The sequence below is a fragment of the Antechinus flavipes genome, chromosome 4 (genome assembly GCF_016432865.1).
Source record: "Antechinus flavipes isolate AdamAnt ecotype Samford, QLD, Australia chromosome 4, AdamAnt_v2, whole genome shotgun sequence".
In the NCBI taxonomy this organism is placed as follows: domain Eukaryota; kingdom Metazoa; phylum Chordata; class Mammalia; order Dasyuromorphia; family Dasyuridae; genus Antechinus; species Antechinus flavipes.
This window is the reverse complement of record NC_067401.1, coordinates 236,034,444-236,052,937: the sequence shown is the minus strand read 5'-3', so window position 1 is coordinate 236,052,937 and position 18,494 is coordinate 236,034,444. Positions and strand designations below refer to the sequence as shown.

At 29.7% G+C, this 18,494-nt stretch overlaps 1 protein-coding gene across 4 annotated transcripts in view; it reads right to left on the bottom strand.

Annotated features, from left to right (window-relative positions):
• Positions 1 to 18,494, bottom strand: part of ADGRB3 (adhesion G protein-coupled receptor B3) — an 882,558-nt gene that overhangs the window by 547,833 nt on the left and 316,231 nt on the right. For all 4 annotated transcript variants that reach the window (XM_051997212.1, XM_051997213.1, XM_051997210.1 and 1 more), the window contains one exon: positions 945 to 1,055. In XM_051997212.1, the coding sequence (XP_051853172.1) occupies positions 945 to 1,055 (111 nt within the window). The remainder of the gene's footprint in view (positions 1 to 944; positions 1,056 to 18,494) is intronic.

The following is an 18,494-nucleotide window of genomic DNA, read 5'->3' as shown; positions in this document are numbered from 1 at the left end:
TTCATGCAGACAAAGACGTGTTAGTTTTCAAAATAAAGATGACAATTGGATATGTTCATGACACATTTAAAAAGAAAAACTTTTATCTAAGATGAGTCAGCTGCAGAATTACCTGATAAAATGCTAGCTCATTTATTACAATGAGCCACAAGTTGAATATAAGCTTCAGCAGCATCTCTGTATACACAAACACAGACACTAAATATAAGTAATCATTATTCTCCTAGCTACTTGTAAAATATATGGTATTTTTAAATATATAAAAACAATTATGAGAAAGACAGTCACTTTGTTAATATTTATTTATTCTTAATGCTTTGAGGTACCATACTATATCCAAATAGACTGTCTTCTTTTAGTTTTTAGGTTTCCTTAAGAAAACCTGCTTTTAACCAAGGATATTATAACTAATATTAAAAATACACCATTTATCATTAATAATTTCTGTAAGATTAAAATAAATAATATTGATTTAGGCATAAAATTAGATAACTGAAACCAGAACTTATGAAGAATTTGTTAAGTTCTGAACATCTTAGTTTAAATGTTATAATATTGAAGTCTTGCAATGTTGATTCATTATTAAGAATCTGGACTTCCAATGGCAAGAGTTTCTTTCAAAATGTTTATCACATATTTCAACAGTTACCCAGCATATTTAAATTATAAAGTTCCACTCCTAATATTCCATTTGTATACTGTACTTTATGAACAATGAAATCTATTCTGATAGTTCAGTAGTTCATAGTGCATATTTTTATATTTTCTACTCAATTTCCAGCTACTTTATTTATGGACTTTAACTGGTGACAAAAAAAAATGGTTGAAAAAAGTATCAGCTTCAAAACTGACAAATGTGCAGCAAAAGAATATGAAAACATGCAGTGTTTTTTTTTTTTATTAAATTAACAACAGTAAATAGGAAAATGTAACTAACGTATTACCAGTTTGTGCCATAAATTTAGCAGCATCAGCTTGTTCCTGAGGGACCCTTTTCTCATGAACAGATCGAGGTCGCTGACTTTTAATTGTATGATCTCCCATCATTCCAAATTCTAAAGACAGAATAAAGGTATATGAAAGCTTGTGTGTAGACATTTCTCAAAAGTTACATTACTGACTCATGCAATATGTTCCTACATATTCCTAGAGACTTCTGATTAGGTTTACATTTACTTCATTTGCTAGGCTGATCTCCTTCAAACATCTAATCTCAATGTCAGCAGAACTTCAAACACAAACAGATTTTAAGAAACAACAGAAACATTCATTGTAATGACACATATCAGAGTGTAAACCAGCTAAATTAATGAAGACATTGTAGTATTGAGGACATTATTCTAAATCAAATGTATCGTATAAACATGATCACACCATTAAATGTTGCTGTTCAGTGATAGAAATTTGATTATCTTACAGGGTGCTCCTCTCTCTGAACATCAATCAATCTAATAAGTTTGTCAGTATCTTTCTTTGAGTTTGGGATTAGTATTTTTACCGAGGTCTTTATTTACTGAGGGGAAAAGTGAACTGATGGAATACTGTATGGTGTATAGTGGTCCTTTTCTCATAGGTATGGAGGCACTTGGGTCTTCTGTCACCAAATTATATGGCAACAAAGGTTCAGTGCTAGGTTATGGGGAAAAACTGTGTATCTTTCAATGAGACATATGTTTTCCAATATGATAGGAGACTGATTACTCAGATTGTCCTTTCTGTTCAACCTCCCTTTGGAGAATAACCACATGTATATGTAGAACTTTCAAAGGAGACTATGCTTTATGACCATGTGGTTGATAGAAACTGATTTTAATATTTCTATCACTTCACACAATTTCAACAAGATTATTACAAAATATCATAAGGAATAGACCAGAAGAAAAGAAGTAGGGGGTTATATCACTTGCATAAAGAAGTATAAAGAACAGATTTTTATATATGGTAAAGGGAACTGGATTCAGCATATTATAACACAATCAAAAGGATTCTTAAATTAAAACTGAGAATGTCAGTATAATTGAGAAGAGAATGATTTCATAAGCCTCAGATTTACTCTTACCATCAATTCTGGATGAACTTCAAAAGAAAATACAAAACATTTCCCTCCCTAAATCATTTTTACTGAAGATATTTTAATACTTACCCTTCATTCTAAACTATAACTTTTTACCACAACAAATTCTATCCACTGTGATCAGGTTTTTATATAGGAAATAAAATCTTCAGCCATATCCAATCATATCTGGCATATCTATTTTAATATTTATCTTCATTTAGAGGAAAATCTAATGAGATGAAGAAATCTCCTCTCTCCCTTCCCCAACTCAGACCTGGGACAGAATGGTATAGACATGGTCATATTATGATTCTGATATAGTCAGTGCAGTGATGGGGCTTGGTACATTCATTAAATCACAGTCAAAAGTTTCAATTGTGCAGCTCATTACAACTTCCTAATGCTTATTGACACCATTTCTGTACATGGCCTAAGCAAATGTTTTACTACAAGAGTAAGAAAAAAAGACAAATGCCATTTCATAGTATCAGCAATAATTTTTTTATCTATAGAACAAAATTGGATGAGGAAAATTTAAAATCCTAAAGATTTTATTAGATAATATGACTTGTATGGATGTAATTTTCTATTTAATCTTTCTATATAAAAATATATTTCATGCAAAACACAAACAATAAGATTAACAGATATAAAAGAATTTAGATTTAGCAAAATATTTTGCTATATCAAAACAAACCTTTCGATTTATACCCTGCAGTGTGTATTTCAAAGGAATGATATGTTTATAAAACAAGCAAAAAAAAAAACCAAACAAACCTGTGGTATTAACCTCATACTTTATTTGAATTTTTTAAAAAATTCATGTAAAAAATTAAAAAATATTTGATAAAAAAATGAAGATACAAATAAAAAATAATTTAATATTAACTTTGATTAATTGCAAGCTTCTTATATGGAAAGTCACTTAAATACTTCTCTTCTAAATTATATTTAAGTAAATATATAGACATATACATACACACATACAAAATATACATCTATGTATATTTGTGTGTGTGTGTGTGTGTGTGTGTGTGTGTATTCTTTAAACAATTTTTAAAAATCCACAGAGTCCATGCATTTATAAAAAATAGCTAAGGAATTTTATTTAAATAGTTGTATGTCGGAGATGGTTACTCTTATATAAAAAAAGAAATGCAAAAAGATTATTGTTCCAGATTACTTCTGATATGATTTCCACTATTACCTTGATTTAATGAAAGCCTTTTTTATTCAAAAATAATAAAAGAAATTATCTTTTTGGAAAAATTAGAATACATGCAAAATATATCTTTATGTCTTTACATAAGGACAATAATATCAGTTGATGAGGATGATTAATGATGATAATGATGATGATAAATGTCCTTATATTTGCATAAGATTTTCACATACAAAGTGCCATTGAATATTCCTCTAAATGACAAAAATGAGGGGGAAAATAATCTTAAGATATGGGGCAATTTTGACATAAAAATTATTAGACTATCCTTAGATTGTAATAATTTACAAATTTTAATATTTTATAAATTTTTGAATTTTAAAAATAGACTCCAGAATTTCAAATATTCTATTATGCATTCTTGCCTCAATATTAGGAATCTTTCCAGAAATATATCTCATATATTTCAGATGTCAAGATTTTGACTTTAGTCATTAATACTTGTCATTGATATGTAGGTGATACATTTTCACTAATGTTGAGAAGCCTAAATGCCTAATATAAGAACCTTTCCAGAATTCAGATGACCAGATTTTGACTTTAGTATTGATGCTTATCATTGATATATTGATGGCTTTTCATAGGAATATTATATATTTAATATATAAATTAAGGACTTCTACTTTCTTTGTTACTATTTATCCTTAATTATACAACAATTTGTAGTCTTTCCCTCTAATGCTTTATTAGAAGCCTTTTTATAAGTGTAAACTCCATTCTCTTGTGTTTGCTTTTTTATTTTGGAATTTTTAGATTATTTATTATATTATTCAGACAACTAACTATATAATTATACTATTTAAATCCATCTTTATACATTCTGCACTCAGAATATCATCTGACCTTCCCAAGTTCTTAGGAATATGGGAAATGATGATGAGGAAATATAGGTTTCTCCCAGGTTCAAGATCAACTCAAAACATACTTATTTTGGCTTATGACAACTAGAACTTGCTTAGGGTCCAGCCAAGCTTGTGCATGTGAATTGCATTGCATGACTCTTATGGGTACTTTTGCAAAATAATTCATGTGTAAGGCTGTGGAAACTGAAAGCCTTTGCCAAAATTCTTCATAATGTAAATATTCTATAATCTGGTACTGCCCCTCTCCTTCTCCCCCACATAACTTAATAAATTTCTTTTGAAAATTTTCAGATTAGGAGAGTGTTTTCTTGAACACCACATTATTATCTCTTTGCAGTCCTCATTACTATCTATTTTAAGTACATTATTTTATTACATTAATGTGTGAGAACTTTTTTATGTAACAACTTCCCTATTGTTGGACATTTTATTTGCATGTATTTTGTTTTGTTTTTCAATTTCATGATATGCGTCTTTGAAAATCTTTGAATTGATAGCTTTGGATTTTTGTTGTTGTTGTTATGATTTTAAAGAATAGCTGCAACAAGGAAATTAATGGGCCAAGGAATGATTATTTATTTGCTCTTTCTATATACTGTCAAATAGCCTTCCAAAAAGATTTCACAATTCATAATTCCTTTATGGATATTATGGATTTCGAATGTATCTGTCTACAACCTTATCAGTGTTGCATTTCATGACATGGCTACTTATGAAGCATCTGAAGTGATATCACACACAAAAAAAACCTAATTTACATCCCTTTAATGATGAAATGAGGCTAATTATTTTCCTCAAGCAATTATTAGCATATTGTGTTTTGTTAATTCCCTTTTTTTTTTGAAAAACTGTCCACAAATAATTTGTTCATTTATGCATTATACTGTTGGGCTACCACTATGACTTTTTAATAGTTTCTTTTATATATAAGATTTCTTTCAGTAATTACAAGAATAAAATTCAAAACTAAATATTTATAGAAAAATCTCCCAAGAATGAATAAATTTAACAACCTACCTTCTAAGTTAAATAAAATTGTATTATCCAAATCTATGTTAAAAAAATTAGCTGTATTCTGTTTTGTAAAGAGAAAATTAATATTTTATTGTAGTTTTTTAATATGCCAGACTTAAGAACAATATGCAGTGTTAAGTGGATGGTGAAAAATATATTGTTTTGCTTCTGTCAGTATTTACTAAATCGCCAAAAAAAAAAAAATTATAGAGGGGGAAATAAATTTAAAAAGACTTCTTCCAATGCCAAGTTTCCATTAAAAACACAACAAAGTGCAAATGTATCTCTCAAAGACTGTTTCTTCTTTTGATTTTTCCCTCATGAGAATGACAAGGACATCCTTTCATCAAATCTCTTCTTTGTGTATAATAAAACTTTGAAAGATAATTATGATATCTTTCTGAGGAAAAAGCAAATCAATATTTTCTTGCTTTTGCTTTAATAATGGATATATGCTGAATATTAGCTGTACTAATTGTAACTTGACTAAAGAGTTTTATGATGTAGTGGTTACACTTCTAGTTAGAAGCAAAGATAGCAAAGAGAATTGGATTCATTAAGTAAAGTAGGAGCAAAAGATAATGAAATGAAAAAAGCTTGGTGAAGAAAATGCAAGCCAAATTAAGAAATTTCATTAAAACGATGATTTTGAATATATATGTGTGCTTCAAATTCATGGTAAATACAAATATAGCAATAGGAAAAACTACAGTTACAAAATGGATAAATGATGAAAGGAACTGAACAAACTTGGAAACCCAAATTGTTAATAATAAAATACTTGGACTCATTTCATCATTAAAGAGGTTTTTTGTTTTTTTTTTTTTTTTTTAATTAAGTACCACCTCAAACCAACAGACATGACAAAAATTCATGAAAGTGCACACTAGAGAAACAGATTGTAGAAACAGGTGTAGAGAAATAGGTACACTCTAATTACTAGTGAATTTATAAACTTTGAGCATCTTTTTAGAGATTATAATATGAATAAAAAATAGAATAAAATTTCAATTATTTTATGCCAATTATATATATATGATTGTGAGTAAATAAGTATAATATGTAAAAGCCTAAATTCTTAGGAATATTTTTTCCTGAAGGGATACTTGATAGTTCTAAAGAATATCTAATAACCTTAAGTGGTTCCCATTAGAGAATAATATTTTGAACAAAATGTATGTAACATTAATATTTCCATCTGATACTGATTCCAGAATATTGCTAAATGTAGTAATCATTACATGTTAAGTTATAAAAGTAGTTTTAAATTTTAAATTTTAAGTAATTTAGTTTACCTGCCAAAAACAATTCTTTAAATAATTTGACCTTGTTTCCATAATTCCTAAGTAATATAGACACTGGTAACTGTAAGCATATATATATATATAAACACTATTATTTTATTGTGGTCAATTGATCTAGAAGTGGAAAAACTTTATGTGGGGAAAAAAATGGAATTTAAATTTAGAGATTTAAATGAGCTGTTTTTAATGATTTTTTTTTTTGAGAAAACCAGAGTAACACCAAAATATCTATTTGCCATTACATTGCCAATATAATTATGAAGTATGCGAAACTTTCCTCCAGTTTATCTTCTACAAAGTTGCCAGTTTACTCCTTAGGTATAGCTATGATATCACAGTAGCTTCATGAAACACTTTCAAAAGATAACATTGCTTGCATAAGATAAAATCCTCTAGTGTTCCTTGTTCTTTTAAGTCCCTTTTCATTACTATTGAACCATTTACACATATTTGTAAAATAAAACTTCTGCATATACAATTCTTTTTTGTAAATTCAATTAAATTATTTGTGGTTCTTCAAATAGGCCTTAAACTTTCCTAGCTCTGAATTTTGTGTCTCTTGTTTTGTTTTCTCTACCTGTCTCTATCTGTCAAAGAATCATTCTTGGTAGCCTAACTCAAATGCCAACATTTCTGTAAAATCTTCCCACAATTCAATCTCCTCTTTTCGGAACACCTATGCTACTTTATAGTGTTCTAATGCTATTTATAATAAGCTTCCTCAATTATATCTATTTCCTCTATTCTTTCACCACACTAATAACTTCTTGAGGGTGGGAATTATATCTCATAACTCATAGTGTCTTGTATACTATGTGTATACTATATATTCTTAAGGCTCAATCAATATTTGGTAAAGGAAGAAATGATTAAGTAAAAGGAACTTACAGTGAACATTATCTTTCTTTGTCTCCCCTTAGAGTAGGTCCTCTAAAATCTCTTCTGTTTTTAAACTGTGATGACTACAGCATACTTTTTATTTGAATATTATGATAGTAATCATTCTCTATTGGTAATATTATTTGTGATAAACTTACCTAAGACAATCATAAGGTATACTCAAGGAAAGACTGTCTTTAGGAATTAAGGGAAGAATTTCCCACTATGAACTTCCACCAATGGAAATGAGTAGGTAACTTCTTTCTGATCAATTTTAAATTTCATTTAATCCAATTCCTTTCTTCCTTCCATCACATGTATATATATATATATATATATATTTTAGGCTTGCATGAAATTTCTGGAATAAGCTACATTAGGATGGAGTGAAAATATCTGAGAAGAATACATATTCTAAGCTAAATAAGAGGGAATTTAATGCTGAATTTGAATTAAGCCAATAGCAAAGAATTTTCAGAAATCTGGATAGTGCAGTGATATAATCTGATGAGAGTATGATTTACACTAGCAACAGTACAAAAACTTTCACTTCTATAATATTTCATATTCATACATTTAGCTCTAACATCTCCCCAAAATCAGTCTACATGGTCAACCACTTGTGGGTGTCCTATTAGCATTTCAAATAAAACTTATCCATAATAAATCTTATCTTCCTTCCTAAATCTAAAGTCTTCTAAACTTCACTGTTTTTAATGAGAGCAGCATTCCTATCAGTCACACAGGCAAAAGATTTCAAAAATTATCCTTGAAACTCCCTTCTCTCTGAAAATGCCTATCAAATCAACCAATAAATCATAATCATTTACTAAATATGTAACACACAGTTTTGAAAATTCTAGTAGTACAAATATAAATGAAATTCATATTAAGGAAAAAAGAGAGCAAATATAGATGAATTACATAGTGCAGAAAGGAGAGTAATATACACTCAGGCTCCAAAGATAGTTTTGGTCAGGGTTGTAAAGAGCTTTAAAAGCTCAACAGAATATATTTCTTATTCTAGATGGAATCAGAACCATTAGAGTTTATTGAGTCATAGAAGAACATATTCTTAGCTGTACTTTGTGAAAATTATTTTGCTAACTATCTGAAATATAGATGGGAGTAAAGGAAAGTATAACATGGAGATTAATGAGGTGATATTCCATTATTTTAGGTGAGAGGTGGTATCATATGACTGGAGAAGGTAAGAGATAAGAGATAAAAAAAGATGTTGTAAAAGCAGAAATGACAAGATTTGCAACTGAAAAGATATGTGGACAGAGTGAAAAGTAGAAGAAAATGCTGAAATAACAAACAAGAACTAGGAGAAAGACAATACCTTTCAAAGAAATTTTGGGAAAGGAGTTGATTTGGTATGTTTGGGACATATTTTGTATTCAATATTTCTAAGATATTCTCTTTGAAATGCTTCATAAGAAGTACAATGTAAAAGGTAATATATGCCTCAAATTCAATAGAGAAAGTAGAGATGAATATGTAAATTATGATTCATCTTCTATCAAGGAATAAAACAGTCTACCATATACTCTATTGCCAAGGTGTTATTTATCAGCTTCCACAGCACCTCTCACATCAATTGCCATGTAGCTTTGATAAAGTCACTTCTCTCGTTCAGATACTCATCATTCCTTTTCTCACTTATTGTATCTGTATGACAGGTCTATATGTTTCCTATCTCTAGGCCCAATGTCTCTCTCCTTAGTCTAGCAGACAACATACACCATGCAATTCAGTATGGTGCCATGGTGTTTTTAAAGTCCATGGTATTGAAAAGGGCAGAAAGAGTTGATGAAACCTTACAGTGACATGATCCTCACTGGCATATTGAAAATTACAATTTCAATTACTGACCTTCATCACCACCTAAAGGATAAGAAAAGTAAAACTTCTCAGAAATGATCCTTTTCTTCTTCCTCAGTTATGAGAGGGAAAAATCAGAAGGAAAAAAAGACATATTCTAGCTATTTAAGAACTAGCTAGATTGTTTTACTCTATATCCTGTTTTATTGTGACATTATGTTTGAACTTTATTCTGAATGGATAATGCATGTCAAATCCAGATGAACAAATAACTGATTAAAATGACTTTTTTGTCTAGAGATAGCCAGTCTTCTGAACTTCACAGTTATTTGTATTAAAGGTAATTGCTTTATTCACATTAAGAAGCAACAATTTTTAAATTATATCATAGAGGTAACAGTTAGTTGAAAGAATTCACAAATGTCATGTTTAAGCTTAGAAGATATTTCCATTGGGAGAGAAAGGAGAAATAACAAAGTTAACAGAGAAGAAGTTTCTTATTTTATAGTTGTTCTTGTGGTATTAATGGCATTAAAACCTGCATTCCAGAGATGTGAATTAATATAAGCAAATAGGTTTTACTCCCTCATGAACTCATCAGATTCCAGTAAATATGTATTTAATGTCCCCAAAAGGCACTTGGTGTTTTAGGGGAGAGTGTGGAAAGACAGTGGAAAGCATGTGATATATGTGTGTACATGTATCTATACATATGTACTGAAGGTTTAACTTTTTATAAGGTTTAATTATAGCCTTCTTGGGAGAGGTGGGTGAGTGAGGAGAAAAAAGGAGGAAAAAGAATAAAATAAAAAATGCATGGAAGAGAACAAAAAAAAAAAAAAAACCTACAAGAAAGTAAAGATGGACAGCTTTAAACACAATGTCTAATATTTATTACTTAAACTGGAAATTTACTATTTTATATTTTGAATTCTCTCATGTTCTGCTATGCACAAGGCAATTTTTTTTCTTTTAAATAAATAATTTTTTAAAAAAGAGTATATGTGGATTGTGATTATTTTAATTTTTATGCATGTGCTTTAACATATGAATATCTATATTATTATTTCTTTTTCTGTATTCTAGCCAATCATGTCTAAAGTGTAAAAGTGTCATTTTTTTGAGTGACTCTTTTCTGTAACTCAGTGGATTTCCACCAAAAGCAGAGTTTTTTTTTAATATTTTGAATGAATAATTAAATAAACAGATATACATTGGTGGAAACTTAAGAGCTAGATTGGCAAATAAGAAGAATGTGATAACTTTCACTAGTGTCACCCACAGGAATGAGAGATAACTTGAGTATAACCATAGGAGGCTATGAGAGTGATTACTTTTTCAATAGCATTGCATTAGTAATTTGGACTACTATCCAAATCAGCAAATTGGCAACAAATGATCTTTGCATATTTATTTCCCATATCTTAGTTTTTGCATACTCTATGTTCTTTTCAAACTGGACTAGTTGTTTCTTGGATTCAATATTCCTTCTTCTGCTTCTGCTTCCCATAAGCTTTTTCTTTGTCTCTACCTCTCAGAATCCTAAAGATAACTTGAGTGCCATCTCCTGTGGGAAATCTGCCCTCAATTCTCTACCTTTGCACAGTTGTTAATGCTCTTACTAGAATCAAACAATAACTTAATCCCTGGGTTGGAAAGAAAGAAAGTTAAGTCCACACAAAAATGAAAATTTCCACTATAGTATAAACTGCAAGTTTCAATATTGTCTCTCCTGAAAGAATTCCATTCCTCTTCTTCATAATTCTTCATAATCAAAACATAGTTTGTTTTGATTTTTTCTTGGATCCATTCTACATTTGCTTCTTTGAAATTGCCACTAATTCCAATTTTACAGATGTTAAACAGATATAGAAGTTAAATTAATTGTTGAATGCCACCCAACTAATTTGCTGTCAGATTATTTTAACAATATTAGGAATGGTATCATATATATTTTAAAGTGAGTACTGATTATTTTATAATTCATATTTTATCAATAATTCTAGATAAAAAACTATTTTAAAAGAGTTAAGTATAAATATTTAGTATTAATTGAAGTTGAAAAAACATTTTCCTCTATAATATAAATTCTTTATACAGAGATTTTGTCCCAACCGATTTTATATGAGATTAGTGATAAAATATTGTACTCAAAATAATTCAAGATTAAATAGGGCCTAAACAATAAAATAAAAATGTATTGTGTTCATCATGCCTATCTGTATCTCTGACAAATGTCTTTGAAAAATAGAACTGACTAATGGGAAGAGATACAAAAGCCCATTGATGAAAATAATTCTTTTAAATTTAAAACTAGGCAAGGGGAAGCTAATGAATCCACAAGAAATCAAGAAACAATAAAACCAAGTTAAAAAAAAAAAGAAATACATAAAATATCTCAGCAGAAAAATAACTGACTTGGAAAACTGATTCAGGTGAGGTAATTTAAGAATTAAATTCGAAAGACACGATCAAAAAAGAGCCCAGATTTCATATTTCAGGACATTATAAAGCAAAACTGCCTTAATAGAATCTGAAAGTAAAATAAAAATTGAAAGGCTATATCCATCATTTCCTATTAGAGACTGAAAAGTTAAAACTCCCAGAAATATTATAGTTAAATTCCAGGATTCCTAGGTCAGAGAAAAATATTGCAAGCAATGAAAAAGAAACGATTCAAATACTATGGAACTATTGTCAGCATCATATAAGATTTAACAGATACTATGATAAAAGAATGGAATCTTTAAAATATGTTCCAGAAGGCAATATATAATCTAGTCAGTAAAATTACAGATAGTCCTATGGGAAAAGAAATCAACATTTAATAACATAGAAAATTTTCAAACATTCCTGATGAAGAGATAGAAAATTTGATATTCAAATATTAGATTAAAGAGAAATCATAAATAACTCAATAATATTAAACTATTTATATTTCTATATGTGAGGATGTGTGACTCCTAAGGACTTTATATAATTATTTGGGCAGTGAAGAGTATACATAGACACAGGGCACAAGTGTGGGTAGATTATGTTAGGATGATCTCAAAAAAATGATAGAGTTGCTAACACCAAGAACAACTATTTTCAGCAATGAGGATAAACTAGAAGCCTCCAAATAAAATCAAGGATAAACTAAGATGTCTTATTATTATCATTATTTATTAATGTTGTAATTAAATGCTTGCCATAATAATAAGACAAGAAAAAATTGAAAAAAATAAGGTTAGGCAATGAAGAAACAAAGTCACTCTATGAAGATGATATCATTATGTATTTAGAGAATCCTAGAGAATTCCCTTAAAAAATGAGATGAAAAATTCAGGTTGTAAAATAAACACACATAAATTATCAGCATGTCTATATGCTACCAACTAGCAAGAAGAGATAGAAAAAGAAATTACATTTAGAATAACCGAAGACAAATTAAAATACCTGATAAGAAAAACTAATGGACTGTCTGAACCCAATCACAAAACAGTTTTTATACAAATAAAAATAGTTCTAAACAATTGGAGAAATATTAATTGTTACGGGGAAGAAATAAAATGAAAATGACAGTTCCACCTAAATTAATTTACTTGTTCAGCATCCTACCAATTCACTGCAAATTATCTTATAGAGTTAGAAAAAATATTAATAGATTTCATGTGGAAGAACAAAAGGTTAAGAATACTAAGACAGTAAAACAGTCTAGGAAATAGTGAAGGAAAGCAGTTTAGTAATATCAGATTTCAAATTCTATTAAAAAGTAGTAATATTAAAAACAATCTAGTGTGGATTAAGGTAATAGTCTAGGTTCAAAATATACAAGGATAAATGACTGTAATAATCTAGTTCAGATAAATCTGAAGTCCCAAACTTTTGGGGTAAAAACACTATTTGACAAAAATTAATTATAAAACTAAAAAGCAGCTGGGTCAAAACTAGGCATATACAAACATTTCACATTGTACACCAAGATAAATTCAAAATGGATATGTGATTTAGATATAAAGGATGATAGCAGCAATAAATTAGGGGAGCATGGAAAATTTTACCTGTCAGACCTATGCATAAAGGAAAAGTTTATGATAAAACAAGAGATAGGATCATAAAAGTAAAATTTTACAAGTTAAAAATGTTTTATACAAACAAAACCAATGCAGTTAAAGTTAGAAAGAAAGCAGGAAACTGGGGAATTTTTTATATCTATTTTTTCTCATAAAGATTTCATTCTTCAACCATATGAAAACTACATCAAATTTGTAAAAATAAGAGACATTTCACTATTGATATATGGTCAAAGGATATAAATGGACAGTTTTAAGAAAAAGAAATGAAAACTATCAGTAGTCATATAAAAATATTCTAAATCACTATTTAGAGAAATGCAAATTAAAATAACTCAGATACTGTATCACATCTATCACATTGGGTAACCTAACAGAAAAGGAATGTGACAAATGCTGAAAAAATCTGGGAAAAATAGGGACATTAAAACATTGTTGGTGAAACTAAACTAATCCAAACATTGTGGAGAATAATTTGCTATGAATGCTCAAAGGGCTATAATGTGCTTATCTTTTGATATAACAGTATTATTATAAAGTCTATATCCCAAAGAAATCAAAGAAAAGAGAAAAGAATCTATATGTACAAAAGTATTTATAGCAGTTTTTTTTTTGTGGTGGCAAAGATTTGGAAATTGAGGGAATATCTATCAATTGGGGAATAGCTAAACAAGATATGGTATATGATTATAGTATATAATTACACAATATGCTATTATGCAGTAAGATAAGGGAGAAGGTTTCAGAAAAAATCTGAAAAGACATATCAACTGCTGTAAAGTGAGTAAAATTAAGAGATTTTATACTGCAGTATTTTGCAATATCATTACAATGTTTCTTTTTCTTTTTACGATGTTACTTTAATCAAAACAATGATTTGAGAACAATTCCAAAGGAGACATGATGAAAAATGCTGTCCACCTTCAGAGGGAGAATTGATGAAACTTAAGTGCAGATTGAAACATACTTTTTGAATTTTTTTTTCTAATATAGAAATATGGAAAATATGACTAATATGTTAATTTACTTTATATGACTTCACATGTGTACCTGATATCAACTGCTTGCTTTCTCATTGTGGGGGGAGAACCTGGAGTGAAAGAGAAAATATGGAACTGAAAATTTAAATAATTTTTTAAAAAAGTATGAATAATTAAAAACAAATTAGAGTACACAAACATAATGAAATATTATTGTTTCATAAGAAATGAAGGAAGAGATACTTTCAGGTAAACTAAGAAAAAAACTGAAACAGTGAAATGAGCAGAACTAAGAAAATAATTAACAGTACTATTGGAGAAAAAAAGAAGACTAAAGAAAACACTGAAAGGTACAATGACCTTTCATGATATCAAAGGACAATAATGAGTGACACTATGCATCTCCTGACAGAGAAGTGATTGATTAATTGTGTGAAATTAGACACATTCTGGACATGGCCAGTGTAGTAATTTGTTTTAACTACTTCTTTTGCTAAGGTTTTCGTTTTGTTTTTAATAGTAAATGAGAAAGGGGGAGAAAGGTGAAAAGAAGAGAAAATAAATATATGGCTAATTTTTTTTAAAAAATGCTTCTTTGGCAGCTTTTTAGAAGGTGGATAAAAGAGAGGAAAAATTTAAGAGAGGAAGACTAATTAGAAGGCAGAGATAGCAAAGTTTTTAATTAGGGTGAAGTCTCTGTAAATGAGGAGGAGATAATTGCTAGATGTATTGTGGAGATTTTTGCTTTGGGATCCCTGATGTCTTCTTAACACTACATGATGCCTAACTAATGATTTGATGAATTGTGATTATTTCATATACCTGATCTGTTCCTTTGGATTTGATAATTAGGAAGAAACTACATAAAGCTTCCAAAGCCTGAAGGGCTGCTTAGTTCTTTGATGGAATCACAAGACTCCTCCAAAGAACTATATCTATACAGGAACTGACATCAATAAAAGGGAACAAGTAGAGGAATTATGGATTCATGCCAAAAACCTTAATTGGATATGATGTCCTAAAGCAAGCAGATATCTCCTGGAATATTAAAGTAAATTGGGAATACTTAATAATAGCAATAATGAAAATTATAATTAAATAAAATATTTAATATAATAAAATTTGCAGAATAAATTTCTTATTACCATATGTGTAACAACCAGAATTTTATAACATTTAAAGTTTGCAAAAAGCTTTACAAATATTTTATCTTTATAACATCCCTGAACAATAGGTGCTATCATTAAAACTGTTTTTACAAATTAGGAAAATTAAAGTCAACAGAACTTAAGTGATTTGCTCTTGGTCACACAGTTATTATCTGAGGCCTAATTTGAATTCAAATCTTCCTGAGTCCAATTGTATATGTGGAAAAAGAGATTCATTTTCATTGTGAGCAAAATGCTGATATTTCTGGGATATACTCTGAATGTTGTCATATCTCAATGGATCTTTTAAATGTGTCCATTCTCTGCAATGAATGATTCAAACCCATCCATGCCCTCTTATTCAGCAACCATATTCTCCTCCAAATTCTTCACAGTGGTCCCAAAGTATTAAATATTTCTCTAATATTCTGAAAATTGTAAGGATACCAATGGAGTCTATGGAACTTCATCAGTTGTACTTCCTACATGATAAGCCTATCTCTATTTCTAAGCATACTTTTCTTTTAAAATTCATTATGCTATTTTTCTTTTGCTGTCCTTAAAAAAAAAATTATGTGTTATAGAGAAATCCCCCAAATTAAACTGAATTCATGCAAACTTAGACATTTTGTCACGATTACAGGTGTATATAATTACCAATATAGATTGGTCTGAGTTAGTTGGCCACTAAAAAACCTATCATTATATAATCCTTAGGAAAAGTACCCTTAAATGTTTTATTTGTGCAATCTGCCTTCCATTCCCTTCCCATGAAATAAGGAACCCTTTTAAGATAGGGTTTTTTTTGTTTTTTGATACTGGAGGAAATCTTTAGTTTAGGAAATCTATGACCAGTCCCATCAAAATAATACCATTATTCAAAAAAGAATGGCAGAGAACTAGAAGAAAGTCAATAAAAATCTAAAAATAAGACATTACTAAAAAGAAATGTGTACTTTTTACATGGTGATATAAGTTTGGGACCACATATTGTGTTTGCTTTGGAGAAATGGATAACTGAAAGGTAAGAGTATTTCTCTATTCTCTGACAGTCTTTGTGTGTGTGTTGGGGGTGGTAGGGTGGTGGGGTGGTGGTGAAATTGGGCTTAAGTGACTTGCCCAGGATCACATAGCTAGAAAATTTCAAATATCTGAGGCTGGATTGGAACTTAGGTTCTCCTGACTCCAGGAGTGGTATTTTATCAATTGCACCATCAAGTTGCCTTTCTCTGACAATCTTATCCCTCAAGGAAGTGAAGTTCACCTTGAAATATAATGCATACAGACTTTGCTAGGAGAAATGTGGTCAGAAATTTTAACTTCAGATTTTGTGTTTTAAGGAAGCAAAGTAGAAGAGTAATGAGAAGATCTTAATAAAAATCCTGCTGCTGAACCTAATAGCTATGTGTTGTTCTGGTAATCAATTACATCTCTGATCCTTACTTTCTGTTCACCAGTAAGATTACCTACTTCAGAACATTGTTGCAAAAATTGTAAGATGAGATATGAATGTGAGCTCTTACAAAGGAGTTTTATAACCTTGGGGAAAATGACAAAAAAAAAAAAAAATGAATGTGCATAGTACTTAATAGCTATGTAACATGCATATCATCCCAACTTTCCTCTCCTTTGCCTTCTTCCTTTGTTGGAATGATATTCTAAGATTACTGAAAGAATGGAGATCTTTACTAGACTAGATGTGCTTGCTTTCAAGACAGAAAAAAATGTTGTCTTTGATATCACAGAATGATTTTTGACAAATTAAAGGTAATGGAAAGCATGGAATAGTAGAATAGGTATCAAGTTTCTTTCTTTTCAAGCAGATAGGTATTAAAAGCCAGGAGCATATAGACTTACTGTAAGCAATGCTATCTCCTGGAGTTAGAAGGTGCTTTTTTAAGGTAGGCTTTGGGGACGAAGAAGATTCCAGAGCCTGGAGGAACCTTTTTTGTGGGGTAGGGTGAGAAGTTTATAGATAGCTATAACCTTAGAATTTCTATGGTGTTTTGTCTCATGTGCTGAAATTGGATTCTGCAGAAGTGTAATAATCTTCTCTGTTGTTTTATATGTTTGCTTAATATATCTTGATTATACTTTCCTATACAGAGAATATATTTGATAGATGAGAACTTGTATTTTAAATTTTTCTCCAATTATTCAATGAATATTTTTGTCCTGGATGATGTAAATATCTACTTTATTCAAATTTGTGGTTTCATAAGGAAAACCCAGTGAAGAAACTTAATTTACCAAAGGAGATCAATTTGTAATCTTTGAGGGTTGCTTGTGGGACCTGAGAGGCTTACTGTCATATAGTATATGGCATACAGTTGATAAACATGAATGAGTGAAGGAAAACTCATCAGAAAACCAAGTAATGTGCTTGATATATATATATGGAATTGAGTGTAGCTGCAGGAAAGATAGAAATATTCCATGATCCTAGAGTGCATAAGAAGCACAGAGAGCAAGGTCCAGGATTATAGGAAAGGAAATAGCACATTATATGCTAAGGTCTAACAATATAGAGAACATAACATTATGGAAAATGATCTAACATTTTACCTTAAGTATTAGAGTTGATGACCCCATATTAATTTAACCAGCATGAACAATCTCGTTCCTAACCCTGACAATTGGGAACAGGCTAATGGGCTCAAAGGCAGAACTCACAGCAAATATTCATATATGACAGTAACAAAACAGAGGTTGGAAATGGGAAAGGACTACCTATAGCCTGCTCCTCAGCTAAATCTTTTCAGCCTGCTTGTTAATTTTTTATCTAATGTGTCAGAGTGAGGTAGGGAATGAGAAGGTTCTGAATCCCTCCAAAATATGAACCATGATTGTGAGGTAAACTTTCTATTTTCTATATCACACAGCTTCTCGATTCTAGTGATGTCATTTTGTTTTCTTTGAACACAAAGAACAACTAGCTTCTCAATTTTTATTTATAAATTTTCATTTAAACAAATAAATAAATTCATAACAAATATATAAATGCAATTTTCAATAATAAATACATGAACTCCCAATTTTTAGGAGGAAATCAGTGTGGATTTGAAGTAATCTCTTGAGGCACATAGACAATAGATGAAAAAATACATGTAACATAAAAATCACCCTCTGGAATTAGATTATCATCT